A 27,029-nucleotide genomic window follows, 5' to 3' on the forward strand; every position below is an offset into this window, starting at 1 on the left:
AGAGGCATCTGAGTTTACATATTTGAGTTTTCAGTGTCTACTAAAATTGTTCTTTGGGGAATTTTTTTTTAAAGCTGCAACAGCCGGGCATGGTGGCTCATGCCTGTAATCCAAGCACTTTGGAGGCCAAGGCAGGAGGATCACCTGAGGTCAGGAGTTCAAGACTAGCCTGACCAACATGGTGAAACCCCGTCTTTAAAAAACATAATTAGGGCCGGGTGCGGTGGCTCAAGCCTGTAATCCCAGCACTTTGGGAGGCCGAGGCGGGCGGATCACAAGGTCAAGAGATCGAGACCATCCTGGTCAACATGGTGAAACCTCGTCTCTACTAAAAACACAAAAAATCAGCTGGGCATGGTGGGGCGTGCCTGTAATCCCAGCTACTCAGGAGGCTGAAGCAGGAGAATTGCCTGAACCCAGGAGGCAGAGGCTGTGGTGAGCCGAGATCACGCCATTGCACTCCAGCCTGGGTAACAAGAGCGAAACTCCGTCTCAAAAAACAAATAAAATAAAATAAAATAAATAATTAAAAAAATGAAACAGTACAGAAAACCTTCATCTTTACATCTGTACTTATGGTACTGGGTGGGAAGAAATGGACAATAAGGGTGAAAAGAAAGTGTGCTATGAAACACAATGAAGCCAAGTAAAGCAACTGCCTTTATTCGACCTTAATACAGAAGCAAAGCTTTTGGGAAACAGTAATGTTGCCTGCTGCCCCACAGCCATGGCTAGGGGTCCCAGTCACTGTAAGACATTAATATAGTGGAAGGCAGCCTTCATCTGCCTGTCTCTCCTTGCTTCCATTCAGATCCCCACCTACTGCAGGGAGCCAGAGAAAAGTGGAGGCACTACAATTACCACTTGTCACTCACCCTGGAGGACAGAATGTTGACCACAACATTTCCTGTTTGTCAAGGGGAAAACTACCATGAGCACACCTTGCACATTTCTCCTGAGGCTGAAACAGTAGCTAGAAACTTCCTAGTTTGAAAGTGGAGTTGGGTGAATATAGATTGAGGGAGGGAAGAACCGGAGGTGCAATTCATACAAAAAGGTATCTTTCCCCTGTTCCATAAATACTTAATAAAGTGGGGGTAATAGCTGCTATCCTGTGCCTTAAGAAAGCAGAAATAAGGCCAGGCACGGTGGCTCAAGCCTGTAATCCCAGCACTTTGGGAGGCCGAGGCGGGTGGATCACAAGGTCAAGAGATCGAGACCATCCTGGTCAACATGGTGAAACCCCGTCTCTACTAAAAATACAAAAAAGGGCATGGTGGCTCGTGCCTGTAATCCCAGCTACTCAGGAGGTTGAGGCAGGAGAATTGCCTGAACCCAGGAGGCGGAGGTTGCGGTGAGCCGAGATCGCGCCATTGCACTCCAGCCTGGGTAACAAGAGCGAAACTCGGTCTTAAAAAAAAAAAAAAAAGAAAGCAGAAATAAAAGCCAGCATTTTGTCCCTTCAATAACTGTATACTGGCATCACAACTGAAGGTTTTCCTTTTGCACTGGAAGAGAAACATCAGAAACTAGCTAGATGCCATGTCTTACCCTTTAAATTTTCCCAGGTAGCAAAAATGTCCACGATGTGAAGCCAAAAAATAACCTGAATACTCAGTGGGTAGCTTGTAATTCCTACTCAGATTATTTAGTAAAAGCAAACAAAAAAACAATTTTACTTCTGTATCTCTACTTTGTCAGCCCTACCCCAAAATGGTGATGGATTTGCACTGGTCTACTTTCATGTTTTACTTAGCACACCCACATGCTTCTTTAAGATGGCTGAGCCAGGTAGAATCTGTGGCCAGAGACTGTAACTGGTTCATAATGAGATCAAACCTGGGGAGTTGAGTCCATCAGCTAAAGTGAGCTAAACAATTTAAGTTAATGTACCATTTAAGGCATAAATTAATGCATCATTTAAAATGTTAGTTCTAATAGACAGTTCCTTTACTTTCATAGAGAAAAGTTTTAGAAACTGAAGAAGGCACAATATTTGAGAAAAGGGTTTTTAACATATTATGTTTGGATCATCCACTGTTAGAAACCATGCTGGGCACCTGGTATACATAAAATTACTAATTCTGAAAATCCTATGTACTTTGTTTTGCAATTTTACTCTGACGGCCAATTATTTGATAAAAAGAGGTCTTAAGCCTTGGTTGAAACTGAAGGAAATATATCTTGCAAAAATAACTTACTCATGAGATGCAAACATACTGACTAATGCAGAAGCTTTATATTTTCCGTCTCAAGATTAACTGAAACTCTTTCAGTGCCTACACACCCATACCACACACTAATTTGTAGATAATACGTAAATACAGCTACTGTGAATTTTGAAAGGGGTTGGTGTTAGCATAGTGTCTAAAGATTTACTGCCATGGTATTTGATACTCTCAACTGAAATTCCCAGGAGTCTAAAGCTTCTCATAACACATGAAAATTTTAGAGAAAATAAAAATTCCAAATTTTGGGGTGGCATTTAAATGAAGACAGGGAAGACCAGTGATTATATCTTCTCTCAATAGGTAGAAAGGATTGCTTGTGGGGCCAATCTCCATTCTCCCTCTTTGGCTCTAAATTGGGAGTTCTCCTTGTCACAAGGTCTCCACGTTCCTGTAGCATCAAATCTTTAACAGGACATTTGTAGTCAGCACCCACTGCAATCTGTTCTTGAGCAACAAGCTACATTAAACTAGATGTACAGAAAGTCTATTCTTGCTTTTTAAAATACACTTTCCAATAGTTAAAACCTTATTTATTTTGCATAAGGTGTTTATGTACTTTATAGATCTATCTGCAAACCAGGTTTTGGTTTTAGAAAGTGTCCCTAATCATTAAAGGATAATTTGTATTGTTCTGCCATTTGCATTATATTTTTCAAATTCATTCAGAAATTGGATGGCTGGTCTTTCTCAGGAACTGATGAGCTACCTAGAAAACTCAACTTTGGTTTAGGTAAACAGAATGAAGCATATAAAGACACATTTTAGATTGTAAAATCCAAATTCTAATTCCTAATCCTTAGTTATGAGGTATATATACAATTTCTACTTCTCAGCACTTGGTAAGAAACACACTACCACATCACATATGACCTCAGTAAAAAAAGGCTCTCACATTAAGGACATTTTGTGATCAACTGGAAGACACAAGTAACAGCTGCTTTTCAAATAGATTTTCAATTTTTAAAAGATTACACATAACCTGTAGGCATTATTTGTGATTTTATTTATTTATTTATTTATTTATTTATTTATTTGTGTTTTTTGAGACGGAGTTTCACTCTTGTTACCCAGGCTGGAGTGCAATGGCATGATCTTGGCTCACCGCAACCTCCGCCTCCTGGGTTCTGGCAGTTCTCCTGCTTCAGCCTCCTGAGTAGTTGGGATTACAGGCACGCACCACCATGCCCAGCTAATTTTTTGTATTTTTAGTAGAGACGCGGTTTCACCATGTTGACCAGGATGGTCTCGATCTCTTGACCTCGTGATCCACCCGCCTCGGCCTCCCAAAGTGCTGGGATTACAGGCTTGAGCCACCGCGCCCGGCCTTATTTGTGATTTTAAATATGAACTGCTTCTTCACAGGGGGAAGAAGATAATATTACATATATAGCCATACTATATGCTAAAGAAAACTGCAATAAAAATATCCATTTCAATTAAACAAAAAGTTTTAGGAGACAAAAATCAGTAAGTTAAAAGCACCACTACAACTGTGCTTTACCTGCTCTTTTTCAAGCATATCTGCTTTACGGAGTATTTTCATTGCATACACATGCCCCGTATCTTTCTTCTGAACAAGCCGTACCTAAAATGTTATAAAAGAAATGCCAAGTCAACTCACACTGCCAAGCTAATGCTTTCAGGACACAATAGTTAACTGAAAAAGTATTGTAATTTTAACTCAAGCAACTAGTAATAACAAAGCAGAAGAAAATGCTTTTCAGTGTTCCAAAATGAATACAGTGTAGTCGGTGCTGGAAACAGTCTCAAATACCTCTACATCTAAACAGCTTTGGTTCCTTAGTTGAACAAACCAGTCTAATTAAAAACCTTCAACTTCAAATTTAAGGACTCCTTAAACCCCTGACATATGTCATCCAGTCAGCTCAGAAAATCTAAGTAAATGATTACAATGATGTGTAATTAAAACAAAAATAGCTAGACATGATGGTGTATACCTGTAGTCCCAGCTATTTGGGAGACTGAGGTAGGAGGATTGCTTGAGCTCAGGAGTTCTAAGCTATGGCGCATTATGCTGATCAGGTGTGTGAACCAAGTTCAGCATAATATGGTGACCTCCCAGGAGTGGGGCAGAGGACGACAACAACTCATCAGGTTGCCTAAGGAAGGGTAAAGAGGCCCAGTTCAGAAATGGAGCAGGTCAAAACTCCCATACTGATCAGTAGGGGGACTGCGCCTGTAAACAGCCACTGCACTTCAGCCTGGGAAACATTGCAAAACCCTGTCACTTAATAATAATAACAATAAAGTAAAACCTCATGTATAACAAAAATGTCTGGAAAGGAAAACAAAAAATTCAGGTCAGACACAGTGGCTCACACCTATAATCCCAGCACTTTGGGAGGCCAAGGCGAGCGGATCACCTGAGGTCAGGAGTTTGAGACCAGCCTGGCCAACCTGGTGAAATCCCATCTCTACTAAAAACACAAAAATTAGATGGGCATGGTGGTGTATGCCTGTAGTCTCAGCTACTTAGGAGGCAGGAGAATCACTTGAACCCAGGAGGTGGAGGTTGCAGTGAGCCAAGATCACGCCATTGCACACCAGCCTGGGCGACAAAGCAAGACTCTATGTCTCAAAAAAAGAAAAAAAATTCAAAATGTATATTTTGGGAAATTGTGTTTCATGCAGTTTTCCTTCCTCTTTTACGGTTTCCATAGTTTTTAAAGAAAACAGATTAATTTTAGAAAGAAAAGAAAATGGTCTACACACTAAAAAAAATTTCTTTTTTTTGAGATGAAGTCTCGCTCTTGTCTCCGAGGCTGGAGTGCAATGGCGCAATCTTGGCTCATTACAACCTCCACCTCCTGGGTTCAAGCAATTCTCCTGCCTCAGCCTCCTAAGTAACTGGGATTACAGGTGCCTGCCACCTTGCCCAGCTAATTTTTCTATTTTTAGTAGAGATAAGAGTTTTGCCATGTTGGCCCAGCTGGTCTCAAAATCCTGACCTCAGGTGATCCGCTTGCCTAGGCCTCCCAAAGTGCTGGAATTACAGGAGTAAGCCATTGCACCCGGCAGAAAAATTTCATTGCAAGCTCCTGCATGTCTTCCCCTCCTCTCCCAAAATAAGTATGTTTTCTTTTCCCTGAACCTTTCTTCATGTTTTTCCTAATTGAGTACCACAACCCTTCCTTGCCAAACAGAAAGCTCTTTCAGAGCTGGTAGTATACTTTTACCTCTTTCAGGAAGCCAGTCGGAATTCTGAGGGATCAATCTATCACCTATGCCTTTGAATATTACTCACATTTCCCCGGGGTACCAGGTTTTAATAATACACTGCTCCTGGCCAAGTGAGGTGGCTCACACCTGTAATCCCAGCACTTTGGGAGGCCGAGGCAGGCAGATCATAAAGTCAGGAGTTTGAGACCAGCCTGGGCAACATGGTGAAACCCCGTCTCTACTAAAAATACAAAAATTAGCTGGGTATTTTGGCACATGCCGATAGTCCCAGCTACTCTGGAGGCTGAGGCAGGAGAACTGCTCGAACGCAGGAGGCTGAGGTTGCAGTGAGCCTAGAAGCCATTGCACTCCAGCTTGGGTGACAGAGTGAGACTCCATCTCAAAAAAAAAATATATATATATACTGCTCCTTCTACACTTGCAACTATTACATCAGTAGGTTATCCACTTTGGGCATTTTTCATGAATGGGAACGACCTTGCATGGGCTCTCTCAAACTCTCCCCAACAGATTGCTCTTGTGCCCAACAAGAATTGTGGGGACAAAGTCACAAATGCTTTCAACTCTCTACCACTACCTCTGTAACTCCTTTCAGTAAATTCTACCTCCTAGTGTCATCTTTTTAGAGCTGTATCAAACTGGTGGGGAGAAATAAAGGGTGGAGAGACACCGTTAGTTTCCTTCTGGAGAAGCGGTGTGGTACTGGGAAAAGCAAGAGCTTTGAATTCAGGAAGTTGGGCCCAACTTTGGGTCCGACTGCTCAATGGCTGTGTGATACTAGGATATTTTATATACCATTGGAGTCCTAATTTCATCACCTATTAAATGGGTTACCGTCCTGATTATGGGGAAAAAAGCAGCGAGTAAATAATAAATGTTGATTTCCTTCTACCTTTCAACTCTCCCTCTAAACACCGACACCATCTCTGGCAAAATAGAGAACAGAGATCAGGGACCATGGAGAGAAGAAAAAGAGAAAGCAAACAGACAAAGCAATTAGGATGTGGGGCTGGCATGCCTGACCCATCTAATTCCATGTATTTCAGTTATATCAACAATCATGAGTTCATGGTATGTTAGAAACTTTGAAGTTTTGCAATATTTTTGTACTTGATAAGCAGCTGTGGCTTTTACCTCACCAAATGCTCCTCTGCCTATTACTTTTAAGGACTCAAAATCTTCCAATCCAAGCCTTGTTCTCTTCAAACGAAGAAACTCTGTTTCCTTCCGAGCATGTGCTGATCTTCTGAGTCGTTTCTAATATTTAAATAAGGAAGAAAGGAGAGGGGAAGAAGGTGAAATTCTAAAACTCTGTAACAAGTCATGTTTGTGACTTAACCAGCTGGAAACAGGACCACAGTGGACTAGGGATAATCTTTTCACACATGAAAGCACCCCAGAAAGATCCTTAAGAGGTCACGTCTCCCTTTCCTGGCCTTTACACGAAACATCCAAGCCACACTGAACAGACGGGTGCCTCCTCTGGGAACTCTGACTAACCTACTTCAACAATCTACTATCCTAACATTTTTAGTGAAGGGAGGGATAAATAACCAACAACATTTTCCTTTATCCTGTTTAATATATATGAAAAATGTGTTCTCTTTCCCTCTGGATTTTTTTACACATTATATGCTCTAACTTTCTGTTATTTCTACAAGTATTGGGTATTTTTCACCACTGTCCTGGGTTCTGCAAGCCAATTCTATTTTTGAAGGCATTTCCACTGCCATTTCGGTTCCTTGTGCAGTCCCTTGTTATTTTCTCCTACCATATCTGTGGGCGCTGGGTGGAAGGGCTGATTGAGATGGATATTTTGCCTTAATAAAGATTTCAGTTGTCTGTGATCAGTGGTAAATTTAAAAAGACAAACAAAGCCGGGCGCGGTGGCTCAAGCCTGTAATCCCAGCACTTTGGGAGGCTGAGGCGGGTGGATCACGAGGTCGAGAGATCGAGACCATCCTGGTCAACATGGTGAAACCCCGTCTCTACTAAAAGTGCAAAAAATTAGCTGGGCATGGTGGCACGTGCCTGTAATCCCAGCTACTCAGGAGGCTGAGGCAGGAGAATTGCCTGAGCCCAGGAGGCGGAGGTTGCGGTGAGCCAAGATCGCGCCATTGCACTCCAGCCTGGGTAACAAGGGCGAAACTCCGTCTCAAAAAAAAAAAATAAATAAAATAAAAAGACAAACAAAAAAAAAATAAAAAATAAAATAAAAAAATAAAGATTTAGGAACATCACACACTGGGGCCTGTCAGGGGGTGGGGGAGAGCATTAGGATAAATACCTCATGCATGTGGAGCTTAAAACCTAGATGATGGGTTGATAGGTGCAGTAAACTACTATAGCACATATATTCCTACGTAACAAACCTGTACATTCAACATATGTATCCCAGAACTTAGAATTAAAAATATTTCAGAAATTTGCCCTATTCCTACAGAGGCTTTTCAGTGATTTCAGTAAAAATGCTGTTACTTGCTCTTTTCTTTTTTTTTTTTGAGATGGAGTTTCGCTCTGGTTACCCAGGCTGGAGTGCAATGGCATGATCTCGGCTCACCGCAACCTCCGCCTCCTGGGTTCAGGCAATTCTCCTGTCTCAGCCTCCTGAGTAGCTGGGATTACAGGCACGCGCCACCACGCCCAGCTAATTTTTGTATTTTTAGTAGAGACAGGGTTTCACCATGTTGACCAGGATGGTCTCGATCTCTTGACCTCATGATCCACCCGCCTCGGCCTCCCAAAGTGCTGGGATTACAGGCTTGAGCCACCGCGCCCGGCCTGTTACTTGCTCTTTAAATTTTTTTTTTTTTTTTGAGACGGAGTTTCGCTCTTGTTACCCAGGCTGGAGTGCAATGGCGCGATCTCGGCTCACCGCAACCTCCGCCTCCCGGGTTCAGGCAATTCTCCTGTCTCAGCCTCCTGAGTAGTTGGGATTACAGGCATGCGCCACCATGCCCAGCTAATTTTTTGTATTTTTAGTAGAGACGGGGTTTCACCATGTTGATCAGGATGGTCTCGATCTTTTGACCTCGTGATCCACCCGCCTCGGCCTCCCAAAGTGCTGGGATTACAGGTTTGAGCCACCGCGCCCGGCCTGCTCTTTAAATTTTAATTTGATCATTGCTTTCTCTTGGAATTCTAAATCTAGTTTACTCTAACTATACCTAGAGAATCCTTCCTCTCCTAGGTACTTAATAAGTAATTTGTCCCTCTGCATGAACACCAAAATCCAGAAGCACGCTACCTCCTCAAGTTCTGTTACTGAGCCAAAACCCTTCTCATGTGTACCAAGGCTAACAACTCACTGAACAAAATACAATCTGCCATGCTGGGTTTTAAGGAAGACACTGCCAATATTAATTACCTCCTCATCTTTTAGGCCTTCTTCTTCCATCACCTTTTCTAACTTCTTTTGTCTAAAACAAAAACAAAAGACATATGAAATCACATCTGAATGATACCTTTCGGAAAATTCTATAACTTAATTCTGTCACTGCATTTTAAAAATGACAAAAACAGGTAAATCTCAAAATGTCCCATTAAAACAAACAAACAAAAAATTACAGTTACCAAGACAAATAAAAAGATTTCCACTCCTTGTTAGGTCTATTTTTTTGGGGGGGTGGGGGGGAGGAGAGACATGCTCTTGTTCTGTCACCCAGGCTGGAATGCAGTGGCTGGCACAATCTCAGCTCACTGAAATCTCTACCTCACAGACAAGCAATCCCACCTCAGCCTCCTAAGTAGCTGGGACTACAGGCGCATGCCACCACGCCTGGCTAATTTTCAAATTTTTTGTAGAAATGAGGTCTCACTGTATTGCCCAGGCTGGTCTCAAACTCCAGCCTGACCTTCCCAAGTACTGGGATTACAGGTGTGAGCCACCATGCCCCACCCTTAGGTCTACATTTTTTAAAAAACTGTCTAAGATGTTAACGCAACAAAGAATCTTGTTTCAAAAAAGGTTCTCTCTAGGTTTTGAGGGTTGTTTTAAAAAATATATTTTTTCAATTATTTTCTCCTTACCAAACCACAAAACAGCTGGTATTTGATAACCTCCTATCATGGTGTTTCTTTCCCTCTCTCTGACTGAAGTCTACTTCCTTTATCTTTGCATCTTCCTCCTCCTCCCTGCCATGAGCAAAGGGTAACAAACAATGGTAAAAGCAGAATTTGGAAATTTTAGGGGAAAAAGTGATCAAAAAAGGTGACTGGTACCACTATCATCAAAATTTCATACATCAGACTGGGTGCGATGGCTCACACCTCTGATCCCAGCACTCTGGGAGGCTGGGACAGGTGGATCACTTGAGGTCAGGAGTCCAAGACCAGCCTGGTCAATATGGTGAAACCCAGTCTCTACTCAAAACACAAAAATTAGGCTGGGTGCGGTGGCTCATGCCTGTAACCCCAGCACTTTTGGAGGCCAAGGTGGGTGAGTCACTTGAGGTCACGAGTTTGAGACCAGACTGGCCAACATGGTGAAACCCCATTTCTACTAAAAATGCAAAAGTTAGCCGGGCATGGTGGTGTGCCCCTGTATTCCCAGCCACTCAGGAGCCTGAGGCAGAAGAACTGCTTGAACCCAGGAGGTGGAGGCTGCAGTGAGCAGAGACTGCTCCACTGCACTCCAGCCTGGGCAACAGAGCAAGACCCTGTCTCAAAAAAAAAAAAAAAAAAAAAAAATTAGCTGGGCATAGTGGCAGGTGTCTGTAATCCCAGCTACCCAGGAGGCTAAGGCACAAGAATCACTTAAACCCAGGAGGCTGAGGTTGCAGTGAGGCAAGATCACACCACTGCACCACAGCTTGGGTGTCGGAGTGAAACTAAAAAACCTTCAGACATCAAACTCTTGGAGTACTGAACTTTAGAAAGTGAAGCAATAATGTTTTCGAGCTATAGTCTCATAAAACTAAAAGAAGGAAGTAAAACTTCCTTACAACCAATTCCACAGAACCTTCATTTATTCAGCACAATAAATGAAAGCACATGGGCTAGAATCTCTCCTCCACTACTCATCAGCATTCTAGATAAACAGATAAAAACAGAGCAAAGAAGGATAAGAGTGTACAGTATGCTACAGAAATAGCATGTAGTCCATTGCAGCTGATACACACAGCACTTCAAATGCCACACCAAGAAGGCTGGATCTCATTCTGTAGACAAGCGAGTGCTAAAAGAGGCTTGTGTGCAAAGGAGTGATATGGTAAGATTTCTATTTTAGAATGGTAGCCAGCAGTAATGAGGATCTGATGGACTGGCAGAGAAAGCAACTGAGAAAGATGAGAGGCCAGTGGAGAGTCACTGTAATGATTCAGACGTGCAGTAAAGATCTAGAGCCAGCTGTAATCCTAACACTTTGGGAGGCCAAGGCGGGCGGATCACAAGGTCAAGAGATCAAGACCATCCTGGCCAATATGGTGGAACCCTGTCTCTACTAAAAATACAAAAAATAGCCGGGCATGGCGGCACATGCCTACGGTCCCAGCTACTCAGGAGGCTGAGGCGGAAGAATCGCTTGAACCCAGGAGGCGGAGGTTGCAGTGAGCCGAGATTGCGCCACTGCACTCCAGCCTGGCGATAGAGCAAGACTCCGTCTCAAAAAAAAAAAAGGTCTAGAGCCAGGGCAGAAAACTAGAATGAAGTGGAGATATTGCAAAGATGACCAACTGACAATACAAGTCTAGGGAAAAGTCTTAGAATTTTTTGTCTAGAGGGATATGATACCACTAACCAAGATAGGAAATACAGAGAGAGGAACTCAAACAGTTCTCCTAGTTCCCAGAATATTTTGGGATGCATGTGCATCTATGTGTGTTAGTTGAAGCCGAGCAGAATAAGAAGTCAGAGCATAACACGCTAAGCAAAAGCTCTAAGAACACAACTGTAGTCAACCCTTTTTACGCCCTGAGTACTTAACACCATCATACCTCCTCACTATACAGGCGCCCGCCACCACACCCAGCTAATTTTTGTATTTTTAATAGAGATGGGGTTTCACCATGTTGGCCAGTGTGGTCTCGAACTCCTGACCTGAACTGATCCACCTGCCTTGGCCTCCCAAAGTACAGGGATTATAAGCATGTGCCACTGCACCCAGCGTTTTTTTTTGTTTTTTGTTTTTTGTTTTTTGAGACAAGAGTCTGGCTCTGTCATTCAGGCTGGAATGGAGTGTGCAGGGCATGATCTCGGCTCACTGCAACCTTCAGGTGATTCTTGTGCCTCAGCCTCACAAGTAGCAGAGATTACAGGCATGTACCACCATTTCTGGCTAATTTGTATATTTTTAGTAGAGACAGGGTTTCACCATGTTGCACAGGCTGGTCCCAAACCCCTGACCTCAAGTGATCCGCCCACCTCGGCCTCCCAACATGCTGTGATTATAGGTGTGAGCCACTGCAACCAGCCAGAAATACCCTAAAATTAACACTACACAGTTTCTTTAAGATCTCAACAAATTACTTCAATTCTACACTCTGATTTGACTGATATCTGGTCAGTGAAGACCATTTGGAGGTCTGAACTTGCTCATTCTTGGGGCCTAAATAAAACTGACACTGAATCACTAATAATAATCACATATCTCTACTCAGTATTAGGTAAGACCAAATGGAGAATTTCTACAGTTAAGAAACCATAGGTGAGAAAATCCAAGAGGAGTTGCAGAACACAGAGGTTCTCAGTAAAATTATTAAAGTATTTATTTGATTTGAGGAGAAAAAAAGCTTGCCTTTATTATATATTAAATTAGCTGTTTATGGTTTTAATTAATCCACCTAAATAGTATTCATGAAGAAAAGAAACAACTGAAAATATTTGGTACAAGGAAATGCCTGTCTCCTCAGATTTGATTTCAAACTGCCTATGAATGATCTAAACCATTATTTTTTAATGAATAAGTAGACAACTCTCATTACCTACTAGATACCTAGGATCATATACAGAGAGAATACAAGGAGGGCTGCTGCTCCTAAAGAAGTTTACAACCAAGGCCGCCATTGAAGACAAAACACAGACTGAAGGAATAGAGCAGATGCACTTGCCCTATTGAGCACTTGTGATTGAAGAATGGTATTAATAGGAGACCATTAGGTGGCATTCTGCAGCACCGTGTGATGGACACTAGATTCAGGGGGTTTAATTATTATTATTATTATTTTTTTTTTTTGAGACAGAGTCTCGCTCTGTTGCTAGGTGCCAGGCTGGAGTACAGTGGTGTGATCTCGGCTCACTGCAGCCTCCACCTCCCGGGTTCAAGCAATTCTCCTGCCTTAGCCTCCCAAGTAGCTAGGACTACAGGCATGCACCACCATGCCCCGCTAATTTTTTTATTTTAATAGAGATGGGGTTTCACTATGTTGACCAGGATGGTCTCGATCACTTGACCTTGTGATCCGCCCACCTCTGCCTCCCAAAGTGCTGGGAATTACAGACATGAGCCACCACGCCCAGCCTAATTATTTTTAAACCAATCTGTAGGGCTGGGTACGGTGGCTCACGCCTGTAATTCCAGCACTTTGGGAGGTCAAGGCAGGTGAATCATGAGGTCAGGAGTTCAAGACCAGACTGGCCAACATGGTGATACCCCGTGTCTACTAAAAAATACAAAAATTGGCCGGGCGCGGTGGCTCAAGCCTGTAATCCCAGCACTTTGGGAGGCCGGGGCGGGTGGATCACGAGGTCAAGAGATCGAGACCATCCTGGTCAACATGATGAAACCCTGTCTCTACTAAAAATACAAAAAAAATTAGCTGGGCATGGTGGCGCGTGCCTGTAATCCCAGCTACTCAGGAGGCTGAGGCAGGAGAATTGCCTGAACCCAGGAGGCGGAGGTTGCAGTGAGCCGAGATCGCGCCATTGCACTCCAGCCTGGCAACAAGAGTGAAATTCTGTCTCAAAAAAAAAAAAAAAAAATTAGTTGGGCATGGTGGCTCATGCCTATAATCCCGGCTACTTGGGAGGCTGAGGTAGAATTGCTTGAACCAGGACCTGGGAGGCGGAGGTTGCAGTGAGCCAAGGTAACGCCACTGTACTCCAGCCTGAGCTACAGAGCAAGAGTCCATTGCCCCCACACAAAAAAAAAAATCTGTAGAAGCTGCTATAGTGTTTCTATGAAACTGCTCAAAGTTCTCATATTTTATGTTTATACAGGAAACAATTCCCAGATGAATTTTATTCTTTCTTCTGTCTCTGGGCTTTGTACACATATCCTCCTGCAGTTAAGTCCTTTGTTTCAACTATAACCTAGTGCATGTTGGAACAGGGCAAAAGTTGCCTAACAATGCTAGGAGTAACAGATATTTAAAGGCACCTGGACAAGGCACAAAAGAAAAAAAACAAAAATTTGTATTACAATTTGGTCTCAAAATTAACTAGCCCAATACTTATTTCAAACCCTTATCACATATTATCTCTTTATTATCAATTGTTTCCTATCATTAAAACTGTTTACTTATCAAGGTCCTGCAATGTGACCCTCCAGAACATCAAAAAGCTTGAAAACCCAGGCCAGGCAATGGTGGCTCATGCCTGTAATTCCAACACTCTAGGGGGCTGAGGCTGGCTTGAGCCAAGGAGTTTGAGGCTGCAGTGAGCCATGATTGCATCACTGCACTCCAGCCTGGGTGACGCACTGAAACCTTGTCCATTAAAAACAAGCAAATATAATCTGTCATAAGATTAGAAAAAAATATTAAAAAAGAAAACATAAGATTAGAAAAAAAAATTTTTTTAAAAGAAAAAAGAAAAAAACCCAAAAAACAAAAAAACCTTGTTTCTCACTTCTGAGGTAACTCTTGTCAATCACTTTTTAAAAATATTTTCTTTTTTTTTTTTTTTTTTGAGACGGAGTTTCGCTCTTGTTGCCCAGGCTGGAGTGCAATGGTGTGATCTCGGCTCACCGCACCCTCCGCCTCCTGGGTTCAGGCAATTCTCCTGCCTCAGCCTCCTGAGTAGCTGGGATTACAGGCACACGCCACCATGCCCAGCTAATTTTTAGTATTTTTAGTAGAGACGGGGTTTCACCATGTTGACCAGGATGGTCTCGATCTCTTGACCTCGTGATCCACCCGCCTCAGCCTCCCAAAGTGCTGGGATTACAGGCTTGAGCCACCACGCCCGGCTAAAAATATTTTCTAGGAAGAATAAAACCTATAAGTCTTATTGAACTGTATCAGTAAATCCAAAACCAACTAGCAGCTCATACAAAAAAAGAGGGTACTGGCTGGGCACAGTGGCTCATACCTGTAATCACAGCACTTTGGGAGGCTGAGGCAGGCAGATCACTTCAGGTCAGGAACTCAAGACCAGCCTAGCCAACATGGCGAAACCCCATCTCCACTAAAACTACAAAAATTAGGCCAAGCATGGTGGCTCATGCCTGTAATCCCAGCACTTTGGGAGGCCAAGGCAGGTGGATCATGAGATCAAGAGATCCGAGACCATCCTGGCCAAGATGGTGAAACCTCGTCTCTAGTAAAACTACAAAAGTTAGTTGGGCGTGGTTGGTCCAGGCTACTCGGGAAGCTGAGGCAGGAGAATCGCTTGAACCTGGGAAATGGAGGTTGCAGTGAGCAGAGATCACACCACTGCACTCCAGCCTGGGTGACAGAGCAAGACTCCATCTCAAATACAAAAAAAAGAGCCAAACATATATCTGTGTATATGATTCAGCAATTCCATTTCTAGATATTTACCTAAGAACTAAAAACAAATGTTCACAAGATTGGTACAAAAATGTGCATAGAAGTTTATTCAAAATAGCCAAAAACTGAAAAGAACCCAGGTGTTTATCAATAAGAAAACGGATAAACAAACTAAGATAAAGTCAGAAGACAGAAAAGTACTCAACAATAAAACTGAACAAATTATTGATGCATATAGCAACACAGAAGAACCTCAAAAACATTACGCTGGCCAGCTGTGGTGGCTCGCACCTGTAATCCCAGCACTTTGGGAGGCTAAGGTGGGAGGATTGCTTGAACTCGGGAGTTCAAGACCAGCCTGGGCAACAAAGTGAGACCCTGTCTCTAGAAAAAATTTTTTAAAAATTAGCCAAGTGTAGCCAGGCGCGGTGGCTCAAGCCTGTAATCCCAGCACTTTGGGAGGCCAAGACGGGTGGATCACAAGGTCAAGAGATTGAGACCATCCTGGTCAACATGGTGAAACTCCATCTCTACTAAAAATACAAAACATTAGCTGGGCATGGTGGCGCGTGCCTGTAATCCCAGCTACTCAGGAGGCTGAGGCAGGAGAATTGCCTGAACCCAGGAGGCGGAGGTTGCGGTGAGCCGAGATGGCGCCATTGCACTCCAGCCTGGATAACAAGAGTGAAACTCCATCTCAAAAAAAAAAAAAATTAGCCAAGTGTAGTGACATGCACCTATAGTTCCAGCTACTTGGGAGGATGAGGCAGGAAGATCACCTGAGCGTGGGAGGTGGAGGCTACAGTGAGCTATGATTGTGCCACTGCATACCAGCCCGGGCAACAAAGCAACACCCTGTCTAAACAACAAAAAAAATTATGCTAAATGGAAGATGCCTTGCTTAAATGAGTACATACTATACATTTCCATTTATATGTTCCACTTGCATGAAACAGGCAAGACTAATCTATAATAGAAACAAACTCACAACAATGGTTGTCCAAGGTCGACAAAACTTTCTGGGAGAGGTAATGTTCGCTGTTTTGATAAAGGTTTAAATTATACAAGTGTATGCATTTGTCAAAACTCATAAAATGGTACCCTTCAACTTGTGCATTTCATTGTGCATAAATTTTACACCCTTCCCCCAAAAATATAAATATTGAACTCTAGTTAATGTTATACAAGCAAAAATATTCAGAAGTATACTGATGTCTACAACATAATTTGAAGTGAGGCAGAAAATTAAGATGGATTAATGAACACATACAAGAATGGATAGATGAATATGTGGTTAAACAAATATAATAATCAGCCGGGCGCAGTGGCTCATGCCTATAATCCCAGCACTTTGGGAGGCCAAGGCGGGTGGATCACGAGGTCACGAGATTGAGACCATCCTGGTCAACATGGTGAAACCCTGTCTCTACTAAAAGTACAAAAAATTAGCTGGGCATGGTGGCACACGCCTGTAATCCCAGCTACTCGGAAGGCTGAGGCAGGAGAATTGCCTGAACCCAGGAGGCGGAGGTTGTGGTGAGCCAAGATCGCGCCATTGCACTCCAGCCTGGGTAACAAGAGCGAAACTCCGTCTCAAAAAAAAAAAAACACAAATATAATAATCATTATAGTCTCTAGATGATATATATGTATATATTCACTGTATAATTATTACAAGTTTTTTGTATTTCTGAATACTTTCATGGTAAAATATTAGGAAAAAAATTTTTTTTAATTATGAGCTATGGCCGGGCACAGTGGCTTATGCCTATTAATTCCAGCACTTTGGGAGGCTGAGGAAAGTGGAATACCTGAGGTCGGGCGTTCAAAACCAGCCTGGCCACATGAGTGCAGTGAGCCAAGATCATGCCACTGCACTCTAGCCTGGGCAACAGAATGAGATTCAGTCTCAAAAAAATAATAATAAATAAACTTTGAGTTACTATGTGGATAGTATATGCCAGATCAGTAATAACAACAGCTGATACTACCACCATTAACTAAGTGACTACGATGTGTAAAACAATCTATACCCATTGCAATCCTGCAAGGCAAGCAGTATTATCCCCATTTTCCTGATGAGGGAACCAATTCACAGAAAGAGTAAAGAAATTGTTAGAGCTTCATACATCTATTCTATTCAATGAAACTGGCAGGACTCTAAACCCAGGTCTGACTCCAAATGGGCTGCACTCCCATTATTCCACACCGCCTTAACAATTAACTCCAAGGATTGAGCCCAATTTTTTTTTTTTTAAGATACAGAGTCTCACTGTTGCTCAGGCTGGCCTCAAACTCATAGGCTAATGCAATCCTCCCAACTTTAGCCTCCCAAGTACCAACTTTTTCTTATATTTCAGTAGAAGTTTGTATGACCTTTAGGCATAAGTAGGTTAACAGCAGGGACTTTGACAATCCCTTTCACTGTCATTCTATTATGATAGTCTATAATACGGCTGCTAGTATTCTTGTCTCCTTTCAGCATTATAAGTGTTTTACAATACGAGAAATGCATGCCACACCCATGACACAATTGTTTAAAACAAAACTCTTTACCTCATTTCTCGTTCTTCATGTTGAGCGATAAGGTTGCTATAAAAATTCTCCAGTGTCACTTTGGTCATTGTCACCCTTTCCTTTGTGTGGTTACTCATGGATGAGCAAGGTGTTGAGCCTGTCATTGCCATGGCTGCTAGAAACAAAGAAAAGAAGAGGTATTAGTTTTGGAGTTAGAATCACCCATTGTGCATTCTCCTACCCTACTGGTAGGAATGTAAATTGGTACAAGTTTTCTGGAGGACAAACAGGTAATATGTAAGAAAAGCCAGACAAAGACAATATTTGGTAAAATAATAAATATAAATTACTGTTCCATGACCGAGAAATCTCATAAAGACTTGAGAAACCGTCAAAAGGGCTTCTAAAGAGACATACACAGGATGTTCAGTACAAAGAGGATGTTCATTATGCCATAATTTGTGTTATGGGAAGTTAGAGGCAATTCAGTAAGAAAATAAAGAGCTGTCGCTGCATAGGAAATACTATGCAACAACCAGAAGCAACTCTACCTGTACCTATCAGTCACGCAAATATATCTTTAAAACATATTAGTGCAAAAGTACGGTATTGCATTTTTAAAGAAAATAGGATCACAAAACCACATAGGTAAATCAAGAATATATACTAAACCACACGCCTGTAATCCCAGCTATCTTGGGAGGCCAAGACGGAGGATTGCTTGAGCCCCCAAGTTTAAGACCAGCTTGGACAACCTAGTGAGACACTTTTTTTTTCTTTCTGTTTTTCAGGGATTGTTGTCTCTGAGTACGGATCCTCCCTGACTAGTGAGACTTAAAAATATATATATAGTATACATACAGTACAATTCTTTGCCATCTAGTAATCTACCTTGAAGAAGTCAAGGACCTATAAAAAAATCATCACAACGGGGTTCAATGCAGCACTGTAATCACAATGGGAAATTAGAGATAACTTGAATATATACAATAGAACTAATTCGGTATGAAAAAACCCTTCATGATTATGAAGCTGAAGCCTAAAGAAAAAAAAAACACCCTTCAATAAAATAATGTGCAATTAAAATATGTCCAAACAGTTAATGTCAGAAGATACGCTTCCATTCGAAGTCAACAGAACAGATTACAAAGCAAAATGTATATCATGATCTAAATTCTTTTTGTGTTTATGTGCACAGAATTATTAGAAATATATCATCGCCGGGCACGGTGGCTCAAGCCTGTAATTCCAGCACTTTGGGAGGCCGAGGCGGGTGGATCATGAGGTCAAGAGATCGAGACCATCCTGGTCAACATGGTGAAACCCCGTCTCTACTAAAAATACAAAAAAGTAGCTGGGCATGGTGGCACATGCCTGTAATCCCAGCTACTCAGGAGGCTGAGGCAGGAGAATTGCCTGAACCCAGGAGGCGGAGGTTGCGGTGAGCCGAGATCGTGCCATTGCACTCCAGCCTGGGTAACAAGAGTGAAACTCCGTCTCAAAAAAAAAAAAAGAAATATATCATCAAAATGTTATTAGTGGCATACCTATAGGCAGTGAGAATAGAAAATTTTATTCTTGCTTGTGCTTTTTACATAGTTTTCTCTCTCTCTCTCTTTTTTTTTATTCAGTCTCCATAGAGACCCCCAAAAATTGCCAACGCAGACTATATTTCAAGTCGTCATGGGGGGTATTGGGAAAAGTTTTCAATTAACAATAATCGAGCCTCGGATAAACCTCATTGGCTACAATACTGCCACTGTTGCAAAGCTGTCTCTCTCTTTTTTTTTTTTAGATGGAGTCTCACTCTGTCACCCAGGCTGGAGTACAGTAATGCAATCTCAGCTCACTGCAACCTCTATCTCCCAGGTTCAAGAGATTCTTGTGTCGCAGCCTCCCAACTAGCTGAGATTACAGGCTTCTCCTGCCTCAGCCTCCTGAGCAGCTGGGATTACAGGTGTGTGCCACCACACCCAGCTAATTTTTGTACTTTTAGTAGAGATGGGGTTTCACCAGGTTGGTCAGCCTGGTCTCAAACTCCTGACCTAGTAATCTCCCAGCCTCAGCCTCCCAAAGTACTGGGATTACAGGCATAACCCACAATGCCTGGCCTGTTCCCAGTACCTTTTTAAGTTTATCCACAGTTAGAAGAAAAATCTATGATTAAAATGGTAATCTACTAATATATACGTGCTGTGACACAGCCTTAAGGCATTTGACAAATGTTTGCCGTTTACTTGAATTTACAGGTTAAAATAAAGATTTAAGTCTTAAAATAAAAGGAACAATATGACCAAAAAACCTCAATCAATTCTAGTGGCAGAAGTATCAATACCTTAAAAACAAGAGATCCTAACTTCCTCATTTTACACAAGAAAAACACCACCAGCCACGCGCGGTGGCTCATGCCTGTCATCCCAGCACTTTGGGAGGCCGAGGCAGGTGGATCACGAGGTCAAGAGATCAGGACCATCCTGGCCAACATGGTGAAACCCCGTCTCTATTAAAAAATACAAAAATTAGCTGGGCGTGGTGGCATGCGTCTGTAGTCCCAGCTACTCAGGAGGCTGAGGCAGGAGAATTGCTTGAACCCAGGAGACAGAAATTGCAGTGAGCCGAGATTGCAACATTGCACCCCAGTCTGGCACCTGGCGACAGAGCCAGACTCTGTCTCAAAAAAAAAAAAAAAGTAAAAAGAAAAAACACCACCAACGGGTTTAGATAACTTTTAATTTTTTCCTAAATTTAAAATCTCATTTACAAAAGGGTGTGTGACACACGCCTGTAGATTACGCCTCTGGAGTAGCTGGGACTACAGATTGCAGTGAAGCAATATCGTGCCACTGCACTCTAGCCTGGGCTACGCAACAAGACTCCATTTCAAAAATAAATAATAAACCGGCCGGGCGCGGTGGCTCAAGCCTGTAATCCCAGCACTTTGGGAGGCCGAGGCGGGTGGATCACGAGGTCAAGAGATCAAGACCAACCTGGTCAACATGGTGAAACCCCGTCTCTACTAAAAATACAAAAAAATAGCTGGGCATGGTGGCACGTGCCTGTAATCCCAGCTACTCGGGAGGCTGAGGCAGGAGAACTGCTTGAACCCAGGAGGAGGAGGTTGCGGTGAGCCGAGAGCGTGCCATTGCACTCCAGCCTGGGTAACAAAAAGTGAAACTCCGTCTCAAAAAAAATAAATAAATAAATAAAAATAAATAAATAATAAAATAAAATCAACCGAGTACAGTGGCTCACGCCTGTAATCCCAGCACTTTGGGAGGCTGAGGCAGGCAAATTACCTGAGATCAGGAGTTTTGAGACCAGCCTGACCAACATGATGAAACCCCGTCTCCACTAAAAATACAAAAATTAGCCGGGTGTGTGGTGGTTCCTGTAATGTCAGCTACTTGGGAGGCTAAGGCAGAAGAATCACTTGAACCCAGGAGGCTGAGGTCGCAGTGAGCAGAGATCATGCCACTGCACTCCACCTGGGTGACAGAGCAAGACTCCATCTCAAAATAAAATAAAATAAAATAAAATCTACCCCCAGATTTTTCAGCTAACCTATATTATGACACTTGTCCAAATTGTTCACTAACACTGACTTGCTCCAGCATTGGCAATAGTGCTCAATATTTTATCCTTACCATTCTTTCCTCATACATGATCTACTTCTCTGTCTTTTTATCCCAATACAAAGCTCATAAAAATTTGGGGTCTCCTCTTTCAGCTTTGGAGCCCCCCTCCGTCTCTGTAAGGGGGAGCTTTTAAAAAAAAAATTAAGAGAGGCTGAGCACCGTGGCTCATGCCTGTAATCCCATCACTTTGGGAGCATGAGGCAGGAAGATCATCTGAGCCCAGGAGTTCAAGACCAGCCTGGGCAACATAGCGAGACCCTGTCTCTACTACCTCTGACAACCGCAGCAAAAAAAAAAAAATCACGAGAGACCAAGGGTCATTTTTCTTTCTCTCTTTCCTTTTTTATTTTAAGACCAACCTGGTCCCGGCACCGGGGCAACAAACCTGGAACTGAGCCCCGCCGGACTCTTTTTTTTTCTTTCCCAGACAGTCTTGTTCTGTTGCCCAGGGCAGAGTGCAATGGCACGATCTCAGCTCACTGCAACCTCTGCCTCCTGAGTTCGACCAATTCTCCTGCCTCCTGAGTTCGACCAATTCTCCTGCCTCAGCTTCCCAAGTAGCTGAGACTACAGGCACATGCCACCATGCCCAGCTAATTTTTTGTATTTTTAGTAGAAACGGGGTTTCACCATGTTAGCCAGAATGGTCTTGAACTCCTGACCTCAGATGATCCGCCTGCCTCGGGCTCCCAAAGTGCTAGGATTACAGGGATGAGCCATCGCGCACAGCCAAGGGCCATTTTCAAAGATAGCGCATTTTAAGAAAGGTTGTAAGGTTTTCCACCTTAGTATTTACCAGCTTTTTAAATTGTTTTGTGGATTAAACTAAGGCTTGTAAGGAATATAATTTAAAAAGCAATTATTTAAAAAGATACTCTGACAAAAATCACATAAAGAATAATCCCTTCAGAGCAGAGATTCAAAACGAAGGCTCTACTTTAGAGTCCAACATTTTGATTCATCATGTACCAAAAAGATCAGTAAAAACAAATTCAAGACAGAGCTACCTTACTATAAAATATCATTATTTTTTATGGGGAAGTTTCAACTAATACAAAGGAAACGCAACTGTTTTAAAGCATCAGTAAAGGAATACAAAAAAAAAAAAACAAAAAAAAACCTCTATTTGGTGTGAAGTTTGGGTGTGGTTCCTTATTTGTCAGCCTGTACCCCCTCCACCCACAATGAAAACCACATGCACTCTGTGTGTTTGGTGAAGAAACTTAAAAACCAGATCTAAAAACATGTCAAAAGCAAGTGAGAGTTTTGTACTTCCTTGCATGAAAATTTCTGAAGATATTACATATATGTAGCTAAATTTTAACAACTGAAATTACTTCAACATAAAATTATAACAATTTGTCAGGACACTGGTACATGCCTGTAATTCCAGCACTCTGGAAGGGAGAGGGACCAGCCTGGGCAACATGGCAAAACCCCATCTCTACAACAAAATACAAAAAAATGGCCAGGTATGGTGGTGCCCACCCGTAGTCCCAGCTCCTAAGGAGGCTGAGGTGGGAGGATTGCTTGAGTTGGAGAGGCAGAGGTTTTGGTGAGTCCAGCTTGTGCCCCTGCACCTGAACCTGGGACAGAGCAAGAGCCTGTCTTAAACAACAACCACAAACAAAACACAACAATCTGCAAGTGTTTAACCCTAAGCCAAACAATGCCTTTTATTTATAGGCAGTTAATAAATGTAAGTTGAGCGAGTTAATGATTTTTAGTTGCCAACAAAGCTAAAGAATAAAGACTACATTTACACTGATGGGTATATCAAAACTAGGGAAAAAATGTTTTCACTAATTTAAGTAGCTGGCATTACTTCCTAAACTTTTAAAAAAGATCAAAAGGACATTAAATGAACTCAAAGATGTTCATATGTTAGACCAACAAATTCTTAAGCAGTGTTTTTCAACTTCCAGAGTTTCTAATATAATAAAGACTGCAGGCCAGGCGCGGTGGCTCACACCTGTAATCCCAGCACTTTGGGAGGCCGAGGCAGGTGGATCACGAGGTCAAAAGATCCAGACTATCCTGGTCAATACGGTGAAACCCCCGTCTCTACTAAAAATACAAAAATTGGCCGGGAGCGGAGGCTCACGCCTGTAATCCCAGCAGTTTGGGAGGCCGAGGCTGGTGGATTACGAGGTCAAGAGATCAAGACCATCCTGGTCAACAAGGTGAAACCCCGTCTCTACTAAAAATACAAAAATTGGCCGGGAGCGGAGGCTCACGCCTGTAATCCCAGCAGTTTGGGAGGCCGAGGCTGGTGGATTACGAGGTCAAGAGATCAAGACCATCCTGGTCAACAAGGTGAAACCCCGTCTCTACTAAAAATACAAAAATTAGCTGGGCATGGTGGCGCGTGCCTGTAAGCCCAGCTACTCGGGAGGCTGAGGCAGGAGAATTGCCTGAACCCAGGAGACGAAGGTTGCGGTGAGCCGAGATGGCGCCATTGCACTCCAGCCTGGGTAACAAGAGCGAAACTCCGTCTCAAAAAAAAAAAAAAAAAAAGATTGCACTCTCCTTCCCTTTGACCTTTCTTTAAACCCTCCTCCACTTCCTCTACCGTAATATAAAAAATTTAGCCTAATTCTAATAACCTTTCCTCAAAAAATGTAATCAATATTGCCCTAAAGCAATTCATAGGTTTACTGGGTCACCTGACTTTTCTTAAGACAGTATCCCTCGGGCCGGGCGCGGTGGCTCAAGCCTGTAATCCCAGCACTTTGGGAGGCCGAGGCGGGTGGATCACGAGGTCAAGAGATCGAGACCAACCTGGTCAACATGGTGAAACCCCGTCTCCACTAAAAATACAAAAACTTAGCTGGGCATAGTGGCGCGTGCCTGTAATCCCAGCTACTCAGGAGGCTGAGGCAGGAGAATTGCCTGAACCCAGGAGGCGGAGGTTGCAGTGAGCCGAGATGGCGCCATTGCACTCCAGCCTGGGTAACAAGAGCGAAACTCCGTCTCAAAAAAAAAAAAAAAAAAAAGTTTTAAAGAATTAATAAAAGGACTTGATCCAGATAAAAGTCAGGTTTAAGACCTGCACGCCCAAAAGGAAGTCAAATGAAAACCATTATTTGATTCAGTCTATATGGTTATGCCTGGTTAACTGATTTACTTCACAATGTAGTCTGTGATCACTATAAATAACCCTTCTCTCAACAATATGGACTTTATTTTTTTGTGACTGACAATCCATTATCGTTCATTTGGACAATTCAACATTGGAGGTAAGATTATTGCTTAAGTAGCATGTCTACGTTCTCCTACTGAACTGTAAATCACTAGAAAGCAAGCACCATGTCTTATACTTGTTTTAATGTTCTTCCCCCATTTCATGCACAGTGCTATGCACTTAGTACCTTCAGAAAGATTAACTAGAAAAAATGCTAATTTTTGATTTCCATTCCTAGGAGTTTGTGTGTGACGGGGGATAGGGTTGGGACATAAAATAGTTTGCTGTCAACTGATTACAGGGGAAAAAAATGAAATAGTTTGCCAGAGGGTTCTCTTCTCTCACAAGGAAGCTGATATCTAAAGTTTGAGGTGGGGAGGAGAGCCTGTTATCGTGGTGCTGATTGTTTTATGTTTGGGGAAACCAAATACACAGCCTGGCTAATTCAGAGGCAGGGTCAACTCAAAGGGTGGAGACACTTAGGGTCTACTTCCTTCCAACCCTCCTCGGTGCATTTCAAAAAGAACAAGTTTCTCTTTTCCGTGTCTTTTAGTCATTTCAGAGTGAACTGAGAGATCTGGTGTCTCCGCCGGCCGTTCTGCCCGCTTGACACAGACTTTCCTCTAAACCCTTATCAACTTTTTCCTTTCCACTGGCTGTTGCTTTTCCACTCTCTTCTTAAGAATCCTCCCTGCCTCTTCCTGTGATGTTAAGCTTATCTGAACCCAGTATCCTAAGACTAACGGAGAAAGGAGCAGACTCAAAGATACCACACCCCAAGAGGGGCTTTCGACATCTCTGCCTCAGACCACAGTTCTCAGGCTCTCGGGCAGCAGCAGGAAAAGGAGATGAAAACTGGTGATGACCGAGATCCCTGAGGGACTGACTGGTGGCAGGCAGCAGACAAAGGTGGCAACATGGAAAGGAGAGCCCGGCTCCCCGCTCCAACTGCAAACGGAGAAAGAGAAAGGACAGGGTGGAGAGGCTGGGACCGGGAAAATGCGGAGACGGCCAACAAGGGAAACCGGGGAAGGAGGAGGCTAAGGAGAGGGGCCGAGACGCTGAGAGGTTAGGGCTAGAAAGAGGCGCCAGCAAGAAGGATAGAGTCAAGAAGGAGTCGGGGGTTGGGAAAGGAGGAGATGAACAAAAAACCGGGGAATGGAGTGAGGACGGCAGCAGCAGGTAACTCACCAGAGCCTCGGGGGAGGCAGGGCTGGGGGCGGCGGGGAGCCGCAGACGCCCCTTCGGCCAGTAGTCCCTACGTGAAGGCTGGCGAAGTCCCGGCAGCAGGCAGCCAACGAGCCAAAGACCAGAGGAGACCCGTGCCGGGGATCTGAGACAGGGGGCGACGGGCAGTTGCGCGTGAGGACAACAGGAAGCGTCCCAACTGCCGGAAAAGACGGGAGGGATAAGGGACCAAAGCAGCCCGATCCCCCACCGCGGAGACGGGCTGGCGCGGCAGCCCGGGGCTGGGACCACGCATGCGCGACTTCGCGGCGCGGCGGGATTGCGGGACTGCGCGTGCGTGGCCCCGCCCTGCCCCTCCCTTCACCCCCCCTGACCCGGGCGGACCCGGGTGAGGCCAGATGTATGAGAGTGCGGCGGTTTCGAAGTAGTCTGGGCTGAGGGGGAAGTTCCCTTGTTTTCTTTTGTTTTACTTTTTACTTCGAAATAATTATGGGCTCACAAGAAGTTGCATAATTAATACAGACGGGTTCCGTGTACCCATCACCCACCCAGCTTACCTCAACGTTTTTCATAAGATGCAACATTCTCAAAGCCAGGAAATTGCCATTGGCGCAACATAATTAACTAAACCAATACAATTAACTTCATCAGACCATACCCGGATTTAACCTGTTTGGCATGCAGTCATGTGCGTGCGTGTGTGTGTGTGTGTGTGCGTGTGAGTGTGGAGTGTGTTTGTGTAGTTCTATGAAAGTTATCGGAGAGAGATCCAAGATGGCTGATCACTAGCAGCTGGGGATTGTAGCTCCCAGTGAAAGCGCAAAGAACGAGAGGACGCCATACCTTCACATGAATTCTTGTTGCTCACGCACCAGGAGATTCCCAGCGGAGGAGCCCCACGGGTCGCCAGCGCGACTCTTGTGACCGGCGAGGCGGTTTTGCCGGCGCCTCGGAGAGTCGGTTCTTGGTGCAGAGTCAGAAAAGCACCATCAATCTTAATGCCGCTGATTTAGTTGGTGCAGTGGGTTGCTCAGATTTCGGCCCTGAGAATCAATAAGTCGGACGTCCACTCAGAAAACCAATTACAAAGACGGTAAATACAAAGACCACAGATGGATAAATTTATAACGAAGGGAAGAAAACAGCCAAAAAAGGCTGAGACTACCCAAGATCAGAACACCTCTCCCTCAACGGGGGATCACAGTTCCTCATCAGCAACGGAACAAGGCTTGATGGAGAACGAGTGTGTTCCAATTACAGAAGCAGGCTTCAAAATGTGGATAATGAGAAACTTCTGTGAATTAAAAGAACTTGTTTTAAACCAATCCAAAGAAACTAAGAACTTTGAAAAAAGATTTGACGAAATGTTAAAAAGAATACACAATTTAGAGAGGAATATAAGTGAATTGATGGAGCTGAAAAACAC

At 43.4% G+C, this 27,029-nt stretch overlaps 1 protein-coding gene and 1 non-coding gene across 3 annotated transcripts in view; both read right to left on the minus strand.

Moving 5' to 3' along the window:
• The window catches only part of STK38 (serine/threonine kinase 38), a 48,078-nt gene extending 22,180 nt beyond the window's left edge, over positions 1-25,898 (minus strand). The window contains exons 1-5 of one of the 2 annotated variants that reach the window (XM_010334089.3): positions 25,607-25,898; positions 17,636-17,768; positions 8,800-8,851; positions 6,567-6,689; positions 3,733-3,816 (exon numbers count right to left, since the gene is read on the minus strand). In XM_010334089.3, the coding sequence (XP_010332391.1) occupies positions 3,733-3,816; positions 6,567-6,689; positions 8,800-8,851; positions 17,636-17,766 (390 nt within the window). In that variant the 5' untranslated portion in view covers positions 17,767-17,768; positions 25,607-25,898. Of the gene's footprint in view, positions 1-3,732; positions 3,817-6,566; positions 6,690-8,799; positions 8,852-17,635; positions 17,772-25,606 lie in introns of both variants that reach the window. The other variant, XM_003923202.4, reaches the window with a different exon arrangement.
• On the minus strand, positions 19,228-19,368 carry LOC120363352 (U4 spliceosomal RNA). The gene has a single exon (XR_005578918.1). It is a non-coding gene; the product is annotated as a U4 spliceosomal RNA (small nuclear RNA).
• Positions 25,899-27,029: the final 1,131 nt, after the last annotated feature.

This window comes from Saimiri boliviensis, chromosome 4 (assembly GCF_048565385.1).
Source record: "Saimiri boliviensis isolate mSaiBol1 chromosome 4, mSaiBol1.pri, whole genome shotgun sequence".
In the NCBI taxonomy this organism is placed as follows: Eukaryota; Metazoa; Chordata; class Mammalia; order Primates; family Cebidae; genus Saimiri; species Saimiri boliviensis.